This window comes from Ictidomys tridecemlineatus, chromosome 15, assembly GCF_052094955.1.
Source record: "Ictidomys tridecemlineatus isolate mIctTri1 chromosome 15, mIctTri1.hap1, whole genome shotgun sequence".
In the NCBI taxonomy this organism is placed as follows: Eukaryota; Metazoa; Chordata; class Mammalia; order Rodentia; family Sciuridae; genus Ictidomys; species Ictidomys tridecemlineatus.
Genome location: NC_135491.1, coordinates 58,104,419 through 58,124,100, shown reverse-complemented (window position 1 = coordinate 58,124,100; position 19,682 = coordinate 58,104,419). Strand labels below are relative to the sequence as shown.

The window sequence follows — 19,682 nt, the reverse complement described above, 5'->3', positions numbered from 1 at the left end:
GAAACCCCCAGCCCCTGGGGCCCCCCAAGGCTCAAGCTCGGCCTGTCTGCTCCTTTGCTTAACTGCTTGGAAGACAGGGCAGACCCAGAGGCCAGCTCCAGGGCTGCCCCTTTATCTGCAGCCCTTCCCTGGGGCCTGGCCTCGGGGACAGAGGCTCTCACGGTCCTATCCTGGGGGGTGAGCACGGGGGTGCCAGGGCAGGAGGAGCCGAGGGCCTGGAGCCGACTTGACTTCCAGGGCGAGGGTCAGGCAGACAGGGCAGCAGCCCTGTGTGGTTCTGGCTGCTGGACCGGAGGGCGCGGGAGGCGGCTGCGGGGGAGGCGGCTGCAGAAGTGAGATTAAAAGGCCCCCGAGTGCGCGTCTTGGCAGGCGAGCGCGGCTGCCTTGGACGAGGTCCTGTTTTATCTGTCTGCACCTCCCGGCCGCGAGCACTCGGCTGGGTTCAGAGGAGGCGCTCAATAAATCCTCATTGACAGGAACACTCAGAAACGTCCCCTCCCAGGCTGTGGCCTGAGCGGGGAAGAAAGGCCAGCGAGGGGAACTGAAGCCAGCAGCTCACAGCCCTGCTGCACTTGGCCAGGCCGCCGAGATCTGAGACTCCATGGGGGCAGGAATTAAAGCAAGACAGTTGGCCTGCAGCAGTCACCAGGCTGCGCTGTCACCTGAAACAGGGATCTCTGCAGGCTGAAACCAGCTCTCCTGGCGAGGACTGGGGGGAAGAGGAGGCAGCCTCGGAGCTCTGTGGTTTCAAAGGACGCTGCAGTTTCCACAGCGCAGGTAATTAACATGCTACCCAGAGGGCTCCCGTCCAGCCTCGGCAGGCAGGCTTTGGACCTGGAGGAAGCCAGGCTGGGAATTCCAAGGCTCCTGCCGGGGCCAGGAAAACCGGCCTTGCGCGCTGACTCCACAAGCCCCTGCGAGTTCCTGGGGGCAAGAGAAGAGGTGGCAGCCAGGTCTGGCTCACCTGTGCTTTTCTGGAAGAGAAGGCAACAGCAGCCGCTCTCAGCAAGGGGCTGCAGCCCACAGCCTCCCCTTCCTCAGCTAAGGACCAGGCAGCACCTGTCTGGTGGGTGGAGGGGAGTGACTCCTGGGCCACCGGGAGGCGCAGGCCCTGCATCTGCCACAGAGTGGCGCTGTGCCTGCCCTGCTCTCCTTCCTCTGGGCAGAGATGCTAAGCTGAGCAGGGCCCCCTTCTGCTCTGAAACCACAAAGTGCTCATGAGTCTGCTTCCTCCAGAGACAGGGAAGTTACTTGCAGCCAGAGGCCTGCCAGAGGGGCAGCTCCTAGGCCACTGGAGGCTTCCTGCTGGGAACCCTGTGCCAGCCCAGACTTCTTGGAGCCTTTCCTTGCTCATTGTGACAGCAGTAAACCCAGATCCCTTCTGCACCTTAGAATCCCCCAGGAAGCTCTGAACCACTAGGCTAAACCCCAAGTGGTAGTTACTAGGGCCCGAGAAGGTCGGGTGCTCAGAAATGTCCAAATACCAAGGGAGAGGATCTATTCAACTCAACCAGCCAGAACCCTACAGGCTGTCCCCACCAGGCAGGGCCCACACTGCACAAGATAACCAGCTGGCCTTCCTTGTTGTCAGAGCTCCGCCCACAGACAGGACAGTGCCTGGAGCAGGCTGGGCCTCCACTCCTTCCCAGGGCGGGGCTGACCCTTCGTCCCAAGCTGGCTGCTCACTCCAGCACCCAGACTGGAGGAAAGAGAAGTCAAGTGTCAAACCGGGGCTGGCTCCAGCTTCCCCCACGTCCCCCCTCGCCTCAGTGTCTGTCCCACTGCCAGGCTGAATGACAAAAGCCAACCTTGTACCCAGCCATCAGGGCTCCCTCCAGGGTGGGCCGGGCAAGCCTCTGGGGAGTTGGGGACCAAGCTGTCCTGCACAGCAAGGCCCGTGGAGCAAGAGCGTTCCTAGCCTACCTGGCGGGCGTCACGCCCGCACAGCCGGCAGCTGGGATGACACACGCTGCCAGTTGGAGCCTGCGCCCTGGGCCTCTCACCTGCGGCTGGCCGGCTGAGTCAGAGGCAGCCCTACCTCAGGATCCTCCTCCCTGCGGGTGGGGGCAGCCATAAACACAGGGTGAGCCACACTTAAGTACCCCAAGTCTAAGTAACACGGAGAGGCCCAGGGCAAGCTGCTTACCTGGGGGGTCCCCCATCTCTCCTAAGACTCTGGGCAGCCCACCAGGGGGACAGCCCGCCCCTTTGTCCCCAGTCTCCAGGAAATCTGGAAATCGGCTTAGGCGGGATGCTCCCTCCCGGAGCGCCCTTTGTCCCAGCCCCTTTTACAAAGGGGTCCTTTTTCCCCTTCATTTGGTGGTCCTGCTTTTTGTTTCCAAACCCCAACCTGTGTGGCCCCTACCCCTCAGGCGCCAGATAAGACCCCACAGGAGTTAGGGAGGTTTTCGTGTTTTAAACGCGCCTTGAGACAAAGGCTGGCCTGCAGGAGCCAAACCGACTCCACGGGGGCTGGCATCCGCCACTCAGCCGGGGGCCAGCAGGTGCTTCCCCCGCCGGGCACACAGCCCTCAGAGCTCAAAAGCGGCGCTCAGCCCCACCACGTGCGAGGGGGCGCGGAGCTCCGGCCTCCGGGCCAGGCCGCCCCCAGCACGGGCACTGCCCCCACTGCCCGGCCGGGTCGACAACGCCGCGGGCAGGCGCCCCTCGCCCCCACCCGGCGCTCGCGAGGGAGGCGGGGAGCAGGGGTGGGCGGCGCGGGGAGGGCGAGCCCAGTCCCGCTCCGCCTCCACCGAGGGAATTTAATTAGCCTGCTGGAGAGGCGGGCGGCCGGCGAGGAGGTGTCTCTGGTGCTGCAATATAATTGAATCGGCTCCACTCGGGCGGGCCACTCGCCGCCGTCAGCGCGGCCGCCGGCCGGGAGGCGGGGGCGGGGAGGCGCATCCAGGCGGAGCAGGAAGGGCCGGGGAGGGAAAAGGGCAGCGCGGGCGGGGGGCGGCGGATGTGCCATCGCCCTCCCACCTCCGAGCCGGGCAGCCATCTTCGGGGGGGAGGGGCGCGCCCTTCGCTGGGACGCAGGGCGCGGGGGTCAGCCCCGGTCCCGCCCTCGCGCGGCCTCCCACACCGGGGTGGGGGCGGGGAAGGGAGCTGGACGCGCGCCGCCGCCCCCCCGCCCGCACCTGCGCGGGGGCGCACGGCCGCCCAAAGTTTTCCTCCCCGTTCCGGGGCGCCCGCCGCGCGCCCTCACGCGCCCCTCGCCCAACGCGGCCGCCGTCCCCCCGGAGCCCGGCCGCCAGGGCTACCCCGCGGGCGGGGGAGGGCGGCCTCTGATCGGCCGCCCGCCCTCCCGGCTCTTATCGCGGCTCGCACTCGGGGGAAGTTGCCCGGGAGCCGTTGGCGGCCGCCCCCGCGGAACCCGCGAACTTGGAGGGGAGTCGGGCGGGCGCGGGACCCCTGCCCCCTGCGGCGCGCTCACCTTTCATGCCAGGGCGCCGCAGCTCCGCCTCGCCCGACACATGCTGGAGCCACCGTCGCCGAGTGTTTGTCTAAACTGCTTATCTCACCCGGGGCTGCGCGGCGGCGGCAGCTCGGGCCCGCTGGGGAGGTGGAGCTTCCGGGGCCCCGGCCAAGAAACACCTGCTGCTGTCGCCGCCGCTGAGGACACACCCAAGCGCAACGCCGCCCACTCCCGAGCCACTGGCTCGCTCCCGGCTCCCTGACCTCAGCCAGCGGGAGGTGTCGGGTTTCAGCCGCAAGCGCACACGCACGCGCGCACCGACGGGCGCCCGGGAGCACCCCGCGCGGCCACATGCCCCTCCCCCGCCCGGCGGCCAGGTGAGCCCCGAGCTCGCTGGGGGGCGCCACCCCCGCGGTCCCTCGAATCCCCAGGCTGGACTGCTCCGGGGCCGCGGACTGGTCAGTGGACTCCCATGAGTAGGGCGCAGTTGCTTCCAGCAGGCCCGCACGAGAGCAGAGCCTGTCCTCTCCTCCAAACGGCTTCCCGCAGCCTACAACCGGGCCTGGCTGCTGCCAGCACCGGTGACGCGCAGACGGCTAAACTGCGTTCCGGGGCTTTTTGGAGGACAACGTCCTTGGCGCTAGTGTGTGTAGGGGGTGGGCAGCAAATGACGCTGTGTTAAACCTCCCCAAGTCCCCAAAACGCCTAACCTTAAGATGCCAACGTAAAAGACCGGATGCTTAGAACTCGGGCAATTTGTGCCTCTGCCTCAGCCCGAAGTTCTGGAAAGCTCCTACCGTTGTAATAACTTGGGGGCGCGGAGGTTCTTTAAAGAACCTTCGTCCCAGAAGCTGCAGTGTCTGCGGAGGCGCCGCTGCGCCAGGGGGATCATTAAGTAGCTGGGGTTGCGGTCATGAGGCGAGGCCACCCGCCTCCAGAAACTGGCACGATCCGCCGCGCCACCGGCCCCAGCGCAGCACCTCCCCATTCCTGGCACCCCCCACCCTACCTCACCCAGGCACTTGACTGGGATGACTCAGGGAGCGTCCTGAAATTCCTGGGCACCCACGGGCGGCGCGGAGAGGGACTGCGGGCCCAGCCTCCCTCCCCCCGCTCCGCCCCCAGCACCCCTCCCCCGGAAGCGCAGGTCGGAGGGGGCTCCGGCCCTGGGGGTCCCCCGGCCTCGCTCCGGCCCTCGAACGCCGCCTTCGTACTAGGAAGCCCCAGGGCGAACAGCACCCCCGGGGGCGGCCCAGCCGCGCTGCGGGTTTCAACTTTCCGCCTCGGTGCCAAGCGCGCGCGGCTGCCAGCCCCAAACCTGCCCCGGGACATGCCCGCGCAGTGCTCGGCAGGCGCGCGCCGGCCGCCGGCCGCCGCCTCCCTCCCTCCCTCCCTCCCGAGCCGGCCGGGGCTGCGGCGGGAGCGCGCGGGGCGCTGCCACCCCCGTCCATCTGTTCCCGGCGACGCTGGCGGGCGGGGAGCGCTCGGGGCCTGCGCCGGAGGGGCGCAGGACCAGCCCGTGCCCTCGGGGGCGGGGGCCGCGAGCGGGCCCCCGCCTTGCACAAGGCCCGAGTCCGACCGCCAACGAAAAGGGAAACGCGCCGGCCTGGCCGGGTCGCGCCGTTACTGGCTCCTACCTGCGGCCCTGGCCTCGCGCGGGAGGGCCGCCCCCGGCCCACGATCCGCTGCTCCCCGCGGTGACCCTCCGCGGGCGGCCGCGGCCCACGCTTTAATTTACGCACCACTCGGTGGCGCGGCCTCCAGAAATTTGTGTCCCGCACTGGCCGGACCGTGCACCCGACGCCCGGCGGCCGCGGAAGGTGGGGGGCGCCTCCACCCCCGCCGGAGTCACGCGCGGGGGGAGGGGAGGGCGGGGACGTCGGGAGGGCACCCGACCTCGGGCCCCCAGTGTAAAAACAAAACCGCCTCCCGGCGGGCTCAGCCCCTTTCCCACCTGGATTGCAGGCTGCGGGGGGAGGGGAAGAACATGCAAATGAACATCTCGCACCTGGGCGGGAGGCGCCTCCCAGCCAGGTTCCCCGGGTAACCACACCGGGGCCCTACCTCCAAATCTCGCCCGCACGCTACCGTCGGTTTCCCTCTCCCCTGGGGAGGCCCTGGGGCAAGGGGCGGGTGGAGGCCGAGCTTTTCCACCTGTTTGAACAGGACCAGGCCAGCCAACCATAAGAATTTGTGGGTGACCCGAGAGGTGTCACCTGGCTTATTTTGAGGGCTGTCTGCTCCTTCCCACGTATATCTGGCTTCACTGATTGTGAGAGGGGTGGTCTTGTACTGGTTTCACTGAGGAAGCTGAGGTCAATAAGCGCTCGGGTCACAGTGCACAAAGGTGAACCCGAGAGCCCTGCCCCCAAGCGGACTCACACCTGGAGTCTGTCCTCTGGCCGGCCGTGGGGGGAAGAGCTTCCATACACCCCACAACCACTGGGGGGCAGCAGCGCGCCGGCTATGTGCAGCCTGGTCAGGGAAAAAAAACGCTCTGGCCACCAGGCTGGCTAGCACTGGGAGATGGATGACACTCACTGTCAGTGTCCCTGGCTGGAGGAAATTAGTAATCTGAGTGCAGAGCCTCTGACTTTTGGAAGTGCTCTCTGGTAGCCAGGCGCCCCTTGCTAACACCCCACCCTTGCTAACAAGGTTCAGGCTTGACCCTGGACCCACATGGATACCCTCCATTCCCCCCAGAGCAGCTCCTCCTCCCAGACCATTCCTGGGCCAAGCACTCCCTCCCTGGACCTCCTCCCAGCATTCCCATCTGCCTGGAAACCTGGCGGAAAAGGACAGGCGGTGGAAGAGCCAGGAGCCAGGAACAGTCCAGGAACAGGGGACACGCGCAGAGCAGGACGCCTGGCTCCTCCCAGAGTCCCGTAGCCACACTGGGCCTCCCAGAGGAGGAAAGGGGGCTCCAGCCCTTGCCTGAGGTCCACCTGCTTCAGTGATACTGGGTGGACCCACCCCCAGGAATCTGCAGGCCTCAGGCTCTATAAACAAGTCAACCTGAACTACCTTAAGGACTCCCAGGTGCCGGAAGTGGAGGGCTGGGTCACAGAGGCCCCAGGCAGGCCTGAAGGAGGCTGCCTCAGCCCAAGATGGCTGGCTGGCCTTCATTCACTCCACGCACCAGCCCCAGGCTGCTCCTAAGACTTCCCAGAGAAAGGGACTGAGAATCCCACACCCACCAGTAAGTCGCTCAGAGAGGCCCAGGGTAGGCAGGTGGGGTGGGGGCACTGGGAACGTGAGAAGGCAGGTGGACGCTCTAGACCATCACCCCTACTGCCTGGGCACCTACCGGGGCCAGGCCAGGTGCCCAGGTGGGTGGGCACTGCCTTCAACAGTCACCACCTCCAAGTCTGGACAGAGGTGCAGCCCTGGTCTAGGGTGGCCCTGGACACCAGGCAAGGGGTCCTGTGCTCCCAGTCCATGTGGCTCCTCCTTCTCCAGGGTCACAGCAGGATGACATGCAACCTAAATCTGCACCCCACCAGTTGCTCCTGGCCCACGGGGGACACCTGCACTCCCCATCACCTGGCCTCGCCCGGGCAGCGCGGGGTGGGCAGGAGTGAGGATCACCTGTGTCACTGGGCAGCACCTGACAAGTGCGGGGCTGCTCGAGGCTCAGGGCCCTCCGCCCGGCAGGTGGTGACCTCCATCACAGGGGGGGGAGGGAGGGGGGAGGTTAATTAACTTGCCTGGGGCTCAGAAATCCAAACACAGCCAGCCCCAGCCCCGCTGCAGTACCTGGCAGCCTTTCTCGGCAGCCACCTGCCTGGTCACTCTTTACTGAGGAAGACTGTCCTGCAGGGGGGCTCCCGCCTCAAGCTCGAGGTCCACACTTCTGTCCTGCACCCGAAAACCCCAGGGTCCGGAGGCCGGGAAGGGCCTGTTGGCTGCCCAGAGCTAGACGGCCTGAGTCACCCACCCCAGCCTCCCACCCCTGGGGAGCGTCCAGGGGGTAGGAAGCCTGAGGGGCAGGGGCTGGAGGTCCGGCTATCTCTGTCCCGCCCGCCGGCCACGCCCGCGCTGCCGGCTCCGTTTGCCGACTCCATTTGCTCTTCCCTGCGGGCCATCGCGGGTCAAGTCCTCCCCATGTTTCAAAGCCTGGCTTAGATCTTATCTCTTCCAAGAAGGCTTCCCCTCCCGCCTCTGGAACCCGCCTCTCTGGGCAGGTCCCACTCCCAGCGATCTCACAGAGCCGGCCTCAGAGAACAGGAAGGCTGTACCCACAGCTCCGCCTGGCCTCCCTCGGGTCTGGGGAGGAGCGCCTGGGCCCAGCTCCTGGACGCACACTGTGCTTGGTGGAGCTGCGGCCAGGCAGGGTCCCTGGAGGGCAGCGACAGCCCCCAGGCCAGCTCTCTGCTGGACTTGACTCAGACCTGCCCAGAGGGACAAGAGAACCTGCCCCTGCGGGGAGGCCGGGGTGCACCCACCCACCCCAGGCAGCTCTCCGCCGCCCGCCGGTAGCGAGGTCGCCCAGGGGAGCAAGTGAGGGTCGTGGCCTGCAGTCCCCTCGGCGAGGTCAGGGGTTTCCTCTTCACCCTGGGCCGCCCTGGCACTTCCTGCCCTTTCAGTGCCCGCTCCCTCGGCCCGCACGCAGCTGCGCTCCTTGACAAACAGTTAACAGCTGTTTTGCATAGATTTTCAATTCTAATTGCCTCGCTTTGTGAGCGCCGCCGAGCCCCGGTGAATGGGGACGCGGCGCGCACGGCTGGAAGGCGGGCGGGGAGGGGGCACTCGAGGGGGAAGAAGGGAGCCAGTGTGTGGGGCTGCGGCTTTTATTTCTCCAAATAAGAGAAGAACACCCCTGCCACCAACGGCCCCCGCTCCCGCCTCTCGCGGGAACCTGGAGATCTGAAAGGGCCCGGCCCCTCTACTGTGTGACCTGGGTCCCCACCCACCCCAGACAGCCACGCAGGGTGCAGCCTCCAGCTGGGGATGGGAACGGGCCTGGCCCCCTCCGCAGCCTCCAGGACCCAGATACGGGAAGCTAATTGGACAATAAAGTGGAGCGGGGAGCAGTGGGCTCTCTGGAGACAGCTGGCATCTATAAAAGAGAAATATTTGCATTTAAAACCTTTAAACTTTATATGGCTGGGCCAGGCCGAGGGAGGGAAAGGGTGGGTTGGGGGCAGGCTCAGACCCTCCAGGGGGCCGTGAATCTGGGGAGAGGCCTGGGGCTGGCAGTTCCGGACCTGCTGTCACCAACAATTCCTGCCCCCCAGGCCCCTGCCAGTATTTTGGGACACGAGTCCCTCACCAGGAGCCTGGCTCGGGGCCTTGGTCAAGTTCAGACCCTGGAGGGCCTCTGAAGCCCTGAGAAGCCCTTCAGTCCACGGGGCTTCCGAATGGGTCCTAGACCCCCAGAAGATGAGCCTCTGGCCCTGGGGCTCCCGGGCTCCTCCTGGGCAGCCCGCAGCCCTGCCTGCTGCTCCCGCAGCTGTGGGTGGCACCTGCCGGCCACATTCAGAGCCAGGAGCCCCCCACCGCATTCCCAGGGCTGCCAGGTGGGGACAGGGTTCCACATGCCAGGTCTTCACGCGGGGGAGGAGCCTGCAGATCTTCCTCCTGTCAACACTGGGACGGAAAGCCCAGAGGGAGGTGTCCCCAGTGGCCCCACCTGATAGGCTTTCCCCTGCACCGTCTCTCCCTGACGCCTGCGTGGAGTGGGTGCCCGACAGGAGGACAGAGCGGAGACACTCCTGGGCAGGATGAGGAGAGGGCCCCAGAACAGCGGTAGACCCCAAATTGACGGGCACCAGGTGTCACTTTCAGCCACATCATTAAACAAAACCCACCCCCAAGGTCGTCGGCCGGAGCAGACTGCGCCTCTTCCCAGCCACGTCGGCTCCGGGCTGCGGATGTCCCAGCAGGGCCTTTGAGGACGCCAAAGGCCCAGGCGCCTCTCTCCCCCGCCCCAGGCTACCCTCTCTGGTTACTAAACGGTCTCCATGTCCCCCTAGGCTTGCCCCCAGCGGTCGCCACCCCCCACTGGGCTCTCAGTGGGCATCCCAGGCTCACACTGATTTCTCCTCGGGATTCTTGTGGAGCTGGGGATGGAGCTCATAAGCAGGCGCTTCACCGCTGAGCCTCGTCCCCAGCCCCAAAAGGCAGATTTTTTAAAACTCCTGGGAAGCCCTGGCGGGCACCTGCAGGGCCTGTGTGCACCCGGCCACCCCAGGTCCTCCAGCTGTCCCCTACAGGAGCACCACCCTGCCCTCATCTGCCTGCGGGCCAGACAAGCCAGTAAAGTGGGAAGTGTCACGCCCGGCGCCCTGGACGCAGCTGGGCCGCGGGATGGCCTCAGCTTGGAGGGAGGAGGAAACGGAAGGGTTTTATGAGGAAGGGCTCCTGGGTGCCAGGCCAGATGGCAGGGAGGCCGTCACCGGAGGCCATGTCAGCATCAAGGGCAATGGACGTCTCTCCCCTCCCCTGTTCCCCGGGCGTCCAGAATCAGTGTGACTGGGGAGGGCACAGCCCCACGCGGGCTCGGGTCCCACAGGCCGCAGCAGGGTCCCTGGCGTCTGTCACTGTTAGAATACTGGCAGCACCTGGTCAGGCCGTCCTCCTTGGTGCCACCCAGCCCACCTGTGCCTCAGAGGATGGTCAGGTGGACACAACGCCTCTGTCCATCTGAAGAAACACTCAGCCACGGCCTGCGCAAAGCCCCAGCAGACCAACAGGCGTGGCGTCCAGACAGCAGCTGGAAGGTGACCGCCTCCTAGGGGTCGGTCAGCGGAGGAGTGGGCTCAAGAACGCGCCTCCTCTCTACTCACGGAGCATTACTAAGCCCTGAAAAGAAGATGCAATCCGGACGCATCTGCAAACTCGAGAGAGGCCAGGCCAGGCCGGACGCGGGCTCCACACGGGCCAGGAGGGCCACATGCAGCCTGACTCTGCTGACAGGGGACGCTGGAACAGGCTGGGGCGGGGCGGAGACAGCATGCTCCAGGGGACAGGTTTCCTGGGGACGGGATGTTCTGGACCCAGACAGAGGTGGTGGCTCCACACTGCGACTGTGCTGAATGTCACCGGTGAACTGCACGTTATCAGGACTTCAAAACTTCAAAACCCCTCCCTGCAAGCCCCTGCCTGTGCCTGAGAGGCAGACGGGGCAGGCTGGTGGTTTCCAGGACCCCACCAGCACCCCAAGGGCAGCATATCCTGGGAACTCCCTGTCACCCCGCGCTCCTGGCCCTTGGCACAGCGGGCAGGGCACAGGAAGCTGCCACACCCAGGCTCCCTGAGCTTCCAGCCGGTCCTCCTGCTGCCTCGCCCCTGGCGTGGACACAGACCGCAGACCAGCTGGCAGGTTGGGAGGCGCACACTGAGCCCTCAAGCTGGAGGGTCACAGTGTCCCCTTCCCACTGGACCCCAGGAGCAGGCGGCCCTCAGCCCACCCATAGCTCCTTCAGGGGAGGGCGGGCCTCGCTGCCTGGGGCTCTGAGGGGGAGGTGGAGACCCTAAATGTGCCCCTGTCCCCCTGCAGGCTGCCAAGCAGCTCCTGCCACCTGGCCACGCACTGGAGAGCGGCCAGCTGTGACCCTGGACAGGCCGGGGGCACAGGGGAGCCAGGTCTGCAGGGGGTCTCCAGGCAGCAGGGACGCCTCAGCCTGGACCCTGCCCAGAGGCCAGTTCTGGGGGGAGGCGAGGACCCCCCCAGAAGGGCACATCTGCCACCGGCCACGCTCCACCTTAGCAGCCTGGACGCCCGCTGGACCGCGAGCTCCTCAGGGCGCCCCTGCTCTGTGCAGTGGGGCCAGCTGGCCCTGCTCTGTCCACAGGCTCAGAGAAAGGACACTACGTCCAAGACCCTGCCAGGGCACCGCAGAGACAGGGGCCACACGCGGTCTGACTCTGCTGACGCGGGACTTTGGAACAGGCTGGACGTTGAGCCGGCGCGTCCCCGAGGCCCAGCACAGACCTGGGGCAGGAAGGCCTGCTGACGACAGGAGAGTGGCCCCCCTGTCCCCATTCACAGCCCCCAAAGAAGGGATCCCAGAGTCTACTTCAGGGCTCCCGGCCCCAAGCTTCGCGGCTCGTTGGCACGTGACCAGCGCCAACGGCGGAGGGCAGCCTGCGGGTCTGCCCACGGTTCCGCTCCTGCCAGGGGTGGCTTCGATCCCCAGTGCCACCCCAGGGCAGAGCGGCCCCCACCGCAGGCCTAGGACCATGGGGCTGGGCCCCAGGCCAGGGGAGCCCTACCCTGGAGCTGCGCTCTCCACCCACCTGTGCCCCTGCTCCCGACAGACCTGGACTCATCATCCGTCACCAAGTCCCACACTGTCACTTGAGCCCTCAGACCCCAGCTGCCTCTGTGCTTGCAGACTCCACAAGCCACACAGACGCCCTGGTGTCCCGAGGAGCCACCTCCCCTGCCTGGCCACCCCTGCCTGGCCACCCCTGCAGGAGGTGGGCCCCGTGGAACACGGTGGAGGCCCTGGCCACGTTGACCCTGGCCCTCCAGCTCGGCCACGTGGCTCGGCTCTGGCTCTTGGGTTTTCACCTTTATGATTTGGTCACAAATTGAGGTGAAAAGAAATGGCTCACCCTTGGAAGGGCTGGGCCGGGGCTTTGGGCAGTTGCCAGGGTTCCTCTGAGGCCGCTGGCCCCGGGGAGGCCAAGGAGGTCGCGTGCAGGCCCGGCTCTCCCTCGCCCCCAGCCTCAGCTCCCCGAGGGCCTGGACTCCACTTTTTCCCAGGGAGAAGCCTCCACGGCCGTCCAAGCCTGGGCCCGGCCTCTGTGAAACCCCTGGCCCACCTGCTGGCCCCGCCCAAAGGCTGCTCTGCATGCCCGACCCCGTCAGAGCCCGGTGTCCCCAGTCCCAGGTGACGTCAGAGTGGACCCCACACGGCTTCGGCCTCCATCTCCGGGGCCACAGTGGCTGCAGACCTCCAGCCCGGCCACCCTGCTCTTGGGCAGCCTCACGGCACCAGCTGCTGGGGACAGTTCCCCACGGGCTCCTCCACCTTTACCTGTGACCCACCGTCCTTCACCCTGCCAGCCTGGCCTCGCGCCCCTGCAGTCCTTCGCCCTCTCGGGCAGCGTCTCTCCTTGCCGTGCCGAGGGGACAGTGCTGCTGCCCCCCCCCCCCAGTCCCGCCCGTGCCCTCTGGTTCGCCCTCTCTCTCCCACTCCTCGGGGAGGCGCCCCAGGGGGCCGCTCTGACCCACCTTGGCCTTCTCACTTCCTGCCTTGTGTGCTGACCCCCGGGGGTCGGCCTTCCCGTCCCGGACACAAATCCCCACCAGTGATGGATGCTGTGTGCCCAAGATAGACACAGCTGGACAAGGGGCTCAGCCTGGGGTCGCAGACGTGCGGCTGCGGGAGGCCGGTCCTCTCCAAGGCCCAGGCAGGTCCAGTGTGGTGGCCGCCGCCGCAGGGGAGGCCACGCTGGCACCAGCCTCACCCCGAGTTCAGGGCAGTTCTCATGGGCCCTGGAGACAGCCCTGGGCCTGGCCTTCAGCACCAGGACGAGGTGGCTCCCGGCCCCTCCCCCGGGGACCCCGCTCGCTCTGCCCCTCTGCCCAGACCCGGCTGCCTGGCAGTCCAGGCTCAGGACTGCCCAGCCCGGCTCGGGAGTACTCCTGGCTCAGCCAGCAAGTGGCTCTGTGGCCTCGGGAAAGTCCCCACGCCCTGCCCTGCCTGAGCTCTCCCATTAATAACCCAGGAGCCGTCCCGTCCCGGGTGGGCCTGAAGAGGGGCCCTGGTCCCTGCAGGCCGCACCCCGCTGGAAGGCTGTGCTGGACACACCTGAGGATGACCCGGCCTCCCCGAGAGAACCAGGAGGCGTGTGCAGCAGGAGCCTCAGAGCTGTGCCCACGGCTGGGAGTATGACCTCATCTGTCCCTAAGGTGACAGTGCCACACAGACGGGGATCTCAGGAGAGGTGACAGGAGGAGGAAGGCGGGCCTTGCCAAGTCCCTCTCCCACTCCTCCCAGGAGGCGAGCGCAAGAGGCTGGTGGCCGCAGGTGACCCAGGTCCCCAGGCTTCACACCTCAAGTACTGGCCGGCTGGACCCCAGCAATGAGTCACGGTCCCCACCTCTAACTAGGCGGGCCCACCACACTGCTCGGTGCCACCCGGCCTGTGGCACGACCCTCTTAAATATCCATTTCAGCTTTCCTCTCCTCCCCGAAGACCCCAGGCGCAGGGTGAAGCTGGACGCGAGACGCGGGTTTATTATTTCCCGACTCCTCCAGGAAGCTCCTGGTAGCTGGAGGGAATTGCATTCAGAGAGAACTGGGTCCCCAGCGTGGTCCACGCCACTCATTTAACAACTCCTGTCACCGGAGATGCCCAAAGACGTCTGCTGGGGTTACAGGGAGATTTAATTCGCAACATCCGAGAAAATAATTCAGGGGTCGGGGGAGGGCGGCGTGGGCGGCCCCTGGAGCTGCCAGACCACCCGGTGAGCAGAGCTCACTGCCCACTGCCCCCGGGGTCACAGGCCACAGGTAAGCGAGGTCTGCAGGTGTGGTCTAGGGGACAGACACCGTGTGGGCCCAGCCTGGGTGCCCCTAAGTGCCCATCCAGGGGCCATCCCCTGGCCTTTGCTCCCCATGATGTTGGGGGGCTGGTGTCCAGACAAAGGGGCTCAGCTGTCCCCGCCCAGCTGTTTGGAAGTGGGCTGCTTCTTGGGCGCACCGATCCCTGCAGGCAGAAGCTGGTGGACAGCGCAGGCCAGACGACGTGGGCGGGTGGACCAGCTCCCTGGGCGGCCAGCAGAGGCCCCTGCCCCCACCCCCCAGTCATCTCGCCCAACCCTCCTTCTGGGATGAGAAAAAGCAGAGGAAGCCCGGCCCCGGGAGAGCGAGCAGAGGCAGGAAGGGGCTCCCCTCCCTGCGGGCTGCTTGGCAGCTGGACTCAACGTGCCCTGAAGCTGCCCACCGTCCACTCTGGAGGAATCCACCTCTAAGCACGCGCGCGCTGCAGGCTTCACGCTTTTAACAAGCACCATCACGGCCCGGAGCAGCGCTGCCCACATGCTCTGTCCTGCCCCCCACTCTGCCATCCCAAAACACAGGGCACCTCTTCCAAGTGTCCCCAAATCCCACCTCTGCAGGTCAGAGAGGTTAAGTGATCAAACCTACGAAACACAGCAAGACAGACGGGATGAAAATTCAAATCTGACCCATGTTCGTCTTCCTTAGGAGAATCCAGAAGGTGGCCTATCCCCTGGTCATTCAAGAGCCCCCGGGAGCAAGCTCAGCATGGTGCTGGGCCTACAGGCTTCCTGCAGCCCAAGGACAGTCCACCTGCACCGGCCCACAGCTACCAGACACGGGGCCACCAACGCCCTTGAAACGTGGCCAGTGTGGAGATGCGGATCTTTAGTTTTCATTTTATTTGACTCTTACTAATCTTTTAACGTCCCAGTACTGGACACTGAACCCAGGCTGCCCCCACTGAGCTGACTCCCCAGCCCCCTTTATTTTACTTTGAGACGGAGCCTCGATAAGCTGCCCACGCTTAGTCTGCACTTGTAAGCCTCCTGCCTCGGCCTCCTGAGTCGCTGGGATTCAGACGTGCACCACCCGGTTAAAGACTGAATCCGGGTACCCACCCGGGGCCACGCAGCATTAGAACAGAGAAAAACAGATCCTCGGGTGGGGCGGCCACAAGGGTGGCAAGAAGCAGCCCGAGTCAGCCTAAGCAGGCCAGAGACGGCGCGGAAGACAGGCTTTCAGACAGAATCAAAGAGCAGGGCAGGGACCTGAGGAGCTGAGAGTGGTGGCCGGGAGGCCCGGCCCCAGGTGAGTCAGGAAATCCTGTGCCTGAACTGGTGGGGACGTCGATCCCACTCCTATTCAAACATCAGGACCCCGCTGTGACGTCTTTTCCCAATTATAGCTGGAATGAAGTGTCCCGTTGGAGTCTGTTGTAAATTGAAGAACAGATTTTTGTGCATCTCCCCGATCCTCTTGCCTGGGCTGGGCTGGGGCTGGCAGGCACCTGCCCAGCAGAGGGAGGCGCTGGGTGCGATCCTTAGCGTGAAGATAAACAGTAAGAAAGACAATGAGAAGACAGTGACTCTGGGTCAAGTTTGAGGTATTTGGGGAGAGGCTCACAGGCCTCCTGCAGGAGCGAGGCGGAGCCCGTGAAACCAGGGGGCACTCAGCAGTCCGCTAGGGGGAGTGGGGTGACCAGCTGTCCTCCGGGGGTCCCGCAAAGCGGGCCTTGGGCCACTCCAGAAGCCAAGAACCTCCCCCAGGAGACCTCCTTTCCCAAGTCAGCTCAGGGGTCCACAGCAAGGTTGGCAGGCCCCCCTCCCAGGTCCAAGGGGACCCAGCTTCAAGAGGGACATCCACCTTCCCACAGACGTGCAGCAGTGGGCCAAGCTGCGGAGTCCTGCAGCGCAAAGACCTCACTTCAGACCAGGCCCCCGGCCGACGGAGAGCCCACGGGCGGGCGGGTGGATAGTGATGGACAGACAGGGATGGAGAGAAGGACGGGTGGGTGGGTAGATGACAGATGGAATGACGATGGATGGATGTGGATGGATGGGTGGACGGACGGATGGATGAGTGGATGGGTGGATGGATAAGTGGGCAGTAGATGGATGGATGGATGGACAGACGGATGGATGAGTGGATGGGTGGATGGATAAGTGGGCAGTAGATGGATGGATGGATGGATGGACAGACGGATGGATGAGTGGATGGGTGGATGGATAAGTGGGCAGTAGATGGATGGATGGATGGACAGACGGATGGATGAGTGGATGGGTGGATGGATGGGTGGGTAGATAAACGAAGGACAGATGGGGACAGGTGGGCAAATGACAGATGGCTGGGTTCATGGAAGGGACAAAGGATGGATGAGGTAGGAAGGGAGAAAGGGAAGGAGGGAAGGAGGGATGGAGAAGGATGAATGGGTGGCCAAGCCCCGGAGCTCTCCCAACAGGCGTGGAGGGAGACACCGGGCTCGGTGACCAGGGCTCTCAGCCAGCCGGCCCCCCGCTCCCTGGCCCAGCTCTCCCAGTCTCAGCGGTGGGGGACTTGGGCTCTCTGGTGGCAGTCCGCAGGCCTGTGAAGCCCCAGACTCTTCGTGGGCATCTTAGGTGCAAATGGTGGCAGGGACGAGTCGTGGAGGACCACCAGCAGCCCACAGGCCCCGGAAAGCCTTCCAGGGAGCACGGGAAGTGCCGAGGGGCTGGTGGGCATGGCGACGGCCTCTGTGCCCATCTGTCCCTGGCAGCAGTGCAGATGCCCTAGTCACAAACAGGGTCTGTGCGCCCAGAGCAGCCCTCTCTCCGCCCACCTGCCTCTTTCCAAGGCCCCCAGGCTTCCTCCTCCCACCCAGGCACAGCCTCAGAGCCGCCTCCCGGGCCTCCTGGGCGGCGCTGACCCCAGGAGCAGACGTAATTAGCAGCCGTGCCCCGCAACATCAAGCCCCAGCTGTACTGAGCCCTGCGTCCCTTCCCTGTCCCCCGCAGGCTTCGCTGCCCCGGGCTTTGATCTCCTTAATGAGCCCACAACACCCTCGGAGCAGTGGAGAAACCTGCCTCACCAGGCCGGCCTGACCCTATGGCGGCGAGTTAGGTGACGTGGGCTGGCGTCCACTGGGCGGCAGGCAGGAGGGCGTGTGTCTGGACCATGGGGAGGGAGGGGACAGGCACCTGCAAACGGCTCTGGCCCCAGCCATGAGAGCAGCCGGCAGCCCCAGGACAGCCCAGCCGGCGGGCCCACAGCTTCCCCGGAGACTCCAGGGCTCACAGATGGGCCTGGAGCTGGAGAAGAAAGGAGCCTTCGGTGGACAGCAGATGGAGGAGCTGACCGCGGGCGCAGGGAGGCCCACAGGCTCCAACCCTGCTCGCTGGACCCGCGGCCCCCAGGGAGCAGCCCTGGCCCTGCTCCTGCCCCAGGCCCTGCCAGCCCCCAGCCCTGCTGGCCCCTCCCGGCCACTCGGAGCCACTCTGCTCCCCGCCTGCAGAGGGGTCAGCTTGGCCACTCTGAAGCATTAGGGGACCAGGGATGAAGGGTGGGTGCGGGGTGCGCCTGCTCAGAGAGGGAGACCCCGGCAGCGGGCAAGCTTCCAGGCTCCGCTGCCGAGCCCCTCGCTCAGCCCGCAGCCCGCGTGGGAGCAGCCGCGCTGTCACCAGAACCACATTGTTCTGGCCAGAAGAAAACCGGGCCCAGCAGATGGCAGGTGTGACAAAAGCAGCTTGCTGTGGCCAAACCAATTATTTATCTAATTATGATTTACCACTTAGCCACATGATCTTTCTGCAGAGTTGTGGGCAATTAAAACCAGGGTGACTGTGTGGATTATGCAAATGGGCTGGAGCCCAGCGAATAAAATTGGAGATTAGACACCCGGGCTGTGCTGGCAGGGCTGGGCGGGGGCGCAGGGCTGGGGGGGCAGGGCTGGGCGAGGGGGGCGCAGGGCGGGCGAGGGGGGCGCAGGGCTGAGGGGGCACAGGGCAGGCAAGGGGGGCACAGGGCTGAGGGGGCACAGGGCGGCGAGGGGGGGCGCAGGGCTGGGGGGGCACAGGGCTGGGGGGTGCAGGGTGGGCAAGGGGGCACAGGGCTGGGGGGACACAGGGCAGGCAAGGGGGGCGCAGGGCTGGGCGAGGGGGGGCGCAGGGCTGGGGGGGGCGCAGGGCAGGCGAGGGGGGCACAGGGCTGGGGGCTCCAGGGCTGGAGGGCACAGGGCGTGGTGCGAGGGGGGTGCAGGGCGGGCCTTCCCCCAACCTGGCCTCAGGCAGCCCTGACAGGCGGCGCCAGGCCACCAGGCCAGGGAGACGAAGGCAGCCTGCTGCGGGGAGCCCCAGAGAACGGCTGCACCTCCCAGGTCAGAGAGACACACTGCCCCTGCTGGAGCCGGCGGCCAAGGTCATGGGCAGGCCCAGCCAGGAACTGCCCTGCCCGCCCAGCCTGGCACTGGTGAGGTGACAGGCACCCTCTCTCTACCTGGGCAGGGCCACCACCAGCAGCCCTCTTCACAGACTAGACACCAAGGCTCGGGGGCCTCTCGTCCCAGGCAGCTGGGTGGCCCCCAGCCCCATCCCCACTGAGGTGGGGAAGAGCGTCGGTGCCAGAGCCAGTCCCCCCAGCCAGCTGCCCCCTGCCACAGCCTCAGCCGGGCACTCAGGAACAGGTCTGCTCAGGTGGGTGACAGCCACGGCACGGCCCCCCCCCCCCGACCAGGACACCCGGGTGTCCCAGGAGCACAGACAGTGTGAGCCAGCCTCACCCACTGTGGTCCTGGGACAGCTTCCCGAGGAACGGGGGCTGGAGACTCCTGCTTCCCTCCAGCTCCCAAGAAGGGGTGACCCAGGTCTCCGGGGCTGGCTGAGCAGAGGGAGCAGGGACCAAGCTGGGAGAGGCGGCTGGGGGTGTCAGGAAACCACTCAGGGCCACCTCCTCTGATCCCACGGTAGCAGAAGCTTCCAGAGACAGACGCTGCCCCCATGCCTTGGGCATCTTGTGCCAGGCCAGCCCCTGCCAACCCTGCGACATGGGTGCTACTGCTCCCCCACTGGCTGGGAAACAGAGTCTGCGACCTGCCCAGTGGCACTCGGCTCCACACAGCAGGGCTGCCACCCCGACACCCCGCTCCACCCACCCCCAGAGCAGCCTGCCGAGCCGAGCTCGGGCCGCGAGAGGCCTCAGGACCCACAGGGGAAGGTCCCGGGGAGCTGTGCTCTTTGGGGTGATGTTTTGGGAGCTGCCTAAGAAGGGACCACGTAGAAAGGCCCTGCCGCCCACCTCTGAACCCTCGGGAGTCCTCCCAGACACGGGGGAGGCATCGGGACCTGAGAGGCTCCAGGAGGAAGTCCATGCGGGACGCCTGCCAACACGGGCGTCCACCCCGTCGGCCTGGGACGGCTTTGCTCCACGCTCTGAGTGCTCACGGCCAGGGGAGCCGGAGGCCACGGCCGGGTGCGCAGATCTCCTCCCGCCACCCTGAACCTTCTGGTGGACGGCCCAGCTCTGGATGGCCCCTGCAGCACCTCCCGGGCCCAGCTCCACGGGCACAGCCCCGAGGTCCCTTCCTCCTGCACTGGGAAGAACAGAGGCCCGGTCTGTCCTGTCACCAGCACGAGGGTCTGTCTTGTGGCTCGGCTGAGGATCCTGCCACCCAGCTCTGGGGCTGCCGGGGCCCTCCCGGGTCAGCAGCAAGGGGCCTGTGGACCAGCTGTGGCCCTCTGCAGTACACCTGCCCACACCCGGTCCTCACGCACGCTGTCACGCACAGCCAGGCACCGTCCACAGGGTTCCCGGAGGCTGGTGACCGGGAGGGCCCC

At 66.1% G+C, this 19,682-nt stretch overlaps 1 protein-coding gene and 1 long non-coding RNA gene across 11 annotated transcripts in view; one reads left to right on the top strand and one right to left on the bottom strand.

Annotated features, from left to right (window-relative positions):
- Positions 1 to 19,682, bottom strand: part of Gse1 (Gse1 coiled-coil protein) — a 282,134-nt gene that overhangs the window by 39,685 nt on the left and 222,767 nt on the right. For 2 of the 10 annotated variants that reach the window (XM_013362929.4, XM_021733374.3), the window contains exon 1: positions 3,437 to 3,578. The exons of 7 other annotated variants lie outside the window; for them this stretch is intronic. In XM_013362929.4, the coding sequence (XP_013218383.1) occupies positions 3,437 to 3,443 (7 nt within the window). In that variant the 5' untranslated portion in view covers positions 3,444 to 3,578. Of the gene's footprint in view, positions 1 to 3,436; positions 3,579 to 5,055; positions 5,076 to 19,682 lie in introns of those variants that run through there. One more of the 10 variants, XM_078032780.1, reaches the window with a different exon arrangement.
- On the top strand, positions 169 to 15,299 carry LOC144370945 (uncharacterized). The gene is made up of 2 exons (XR_013431077.1): positions 169 to 777; positions 14,584 to 15,299. It is a non-coding gene; the product is annotated as an uncharacterized LOC144370945 (long non-coding RNA).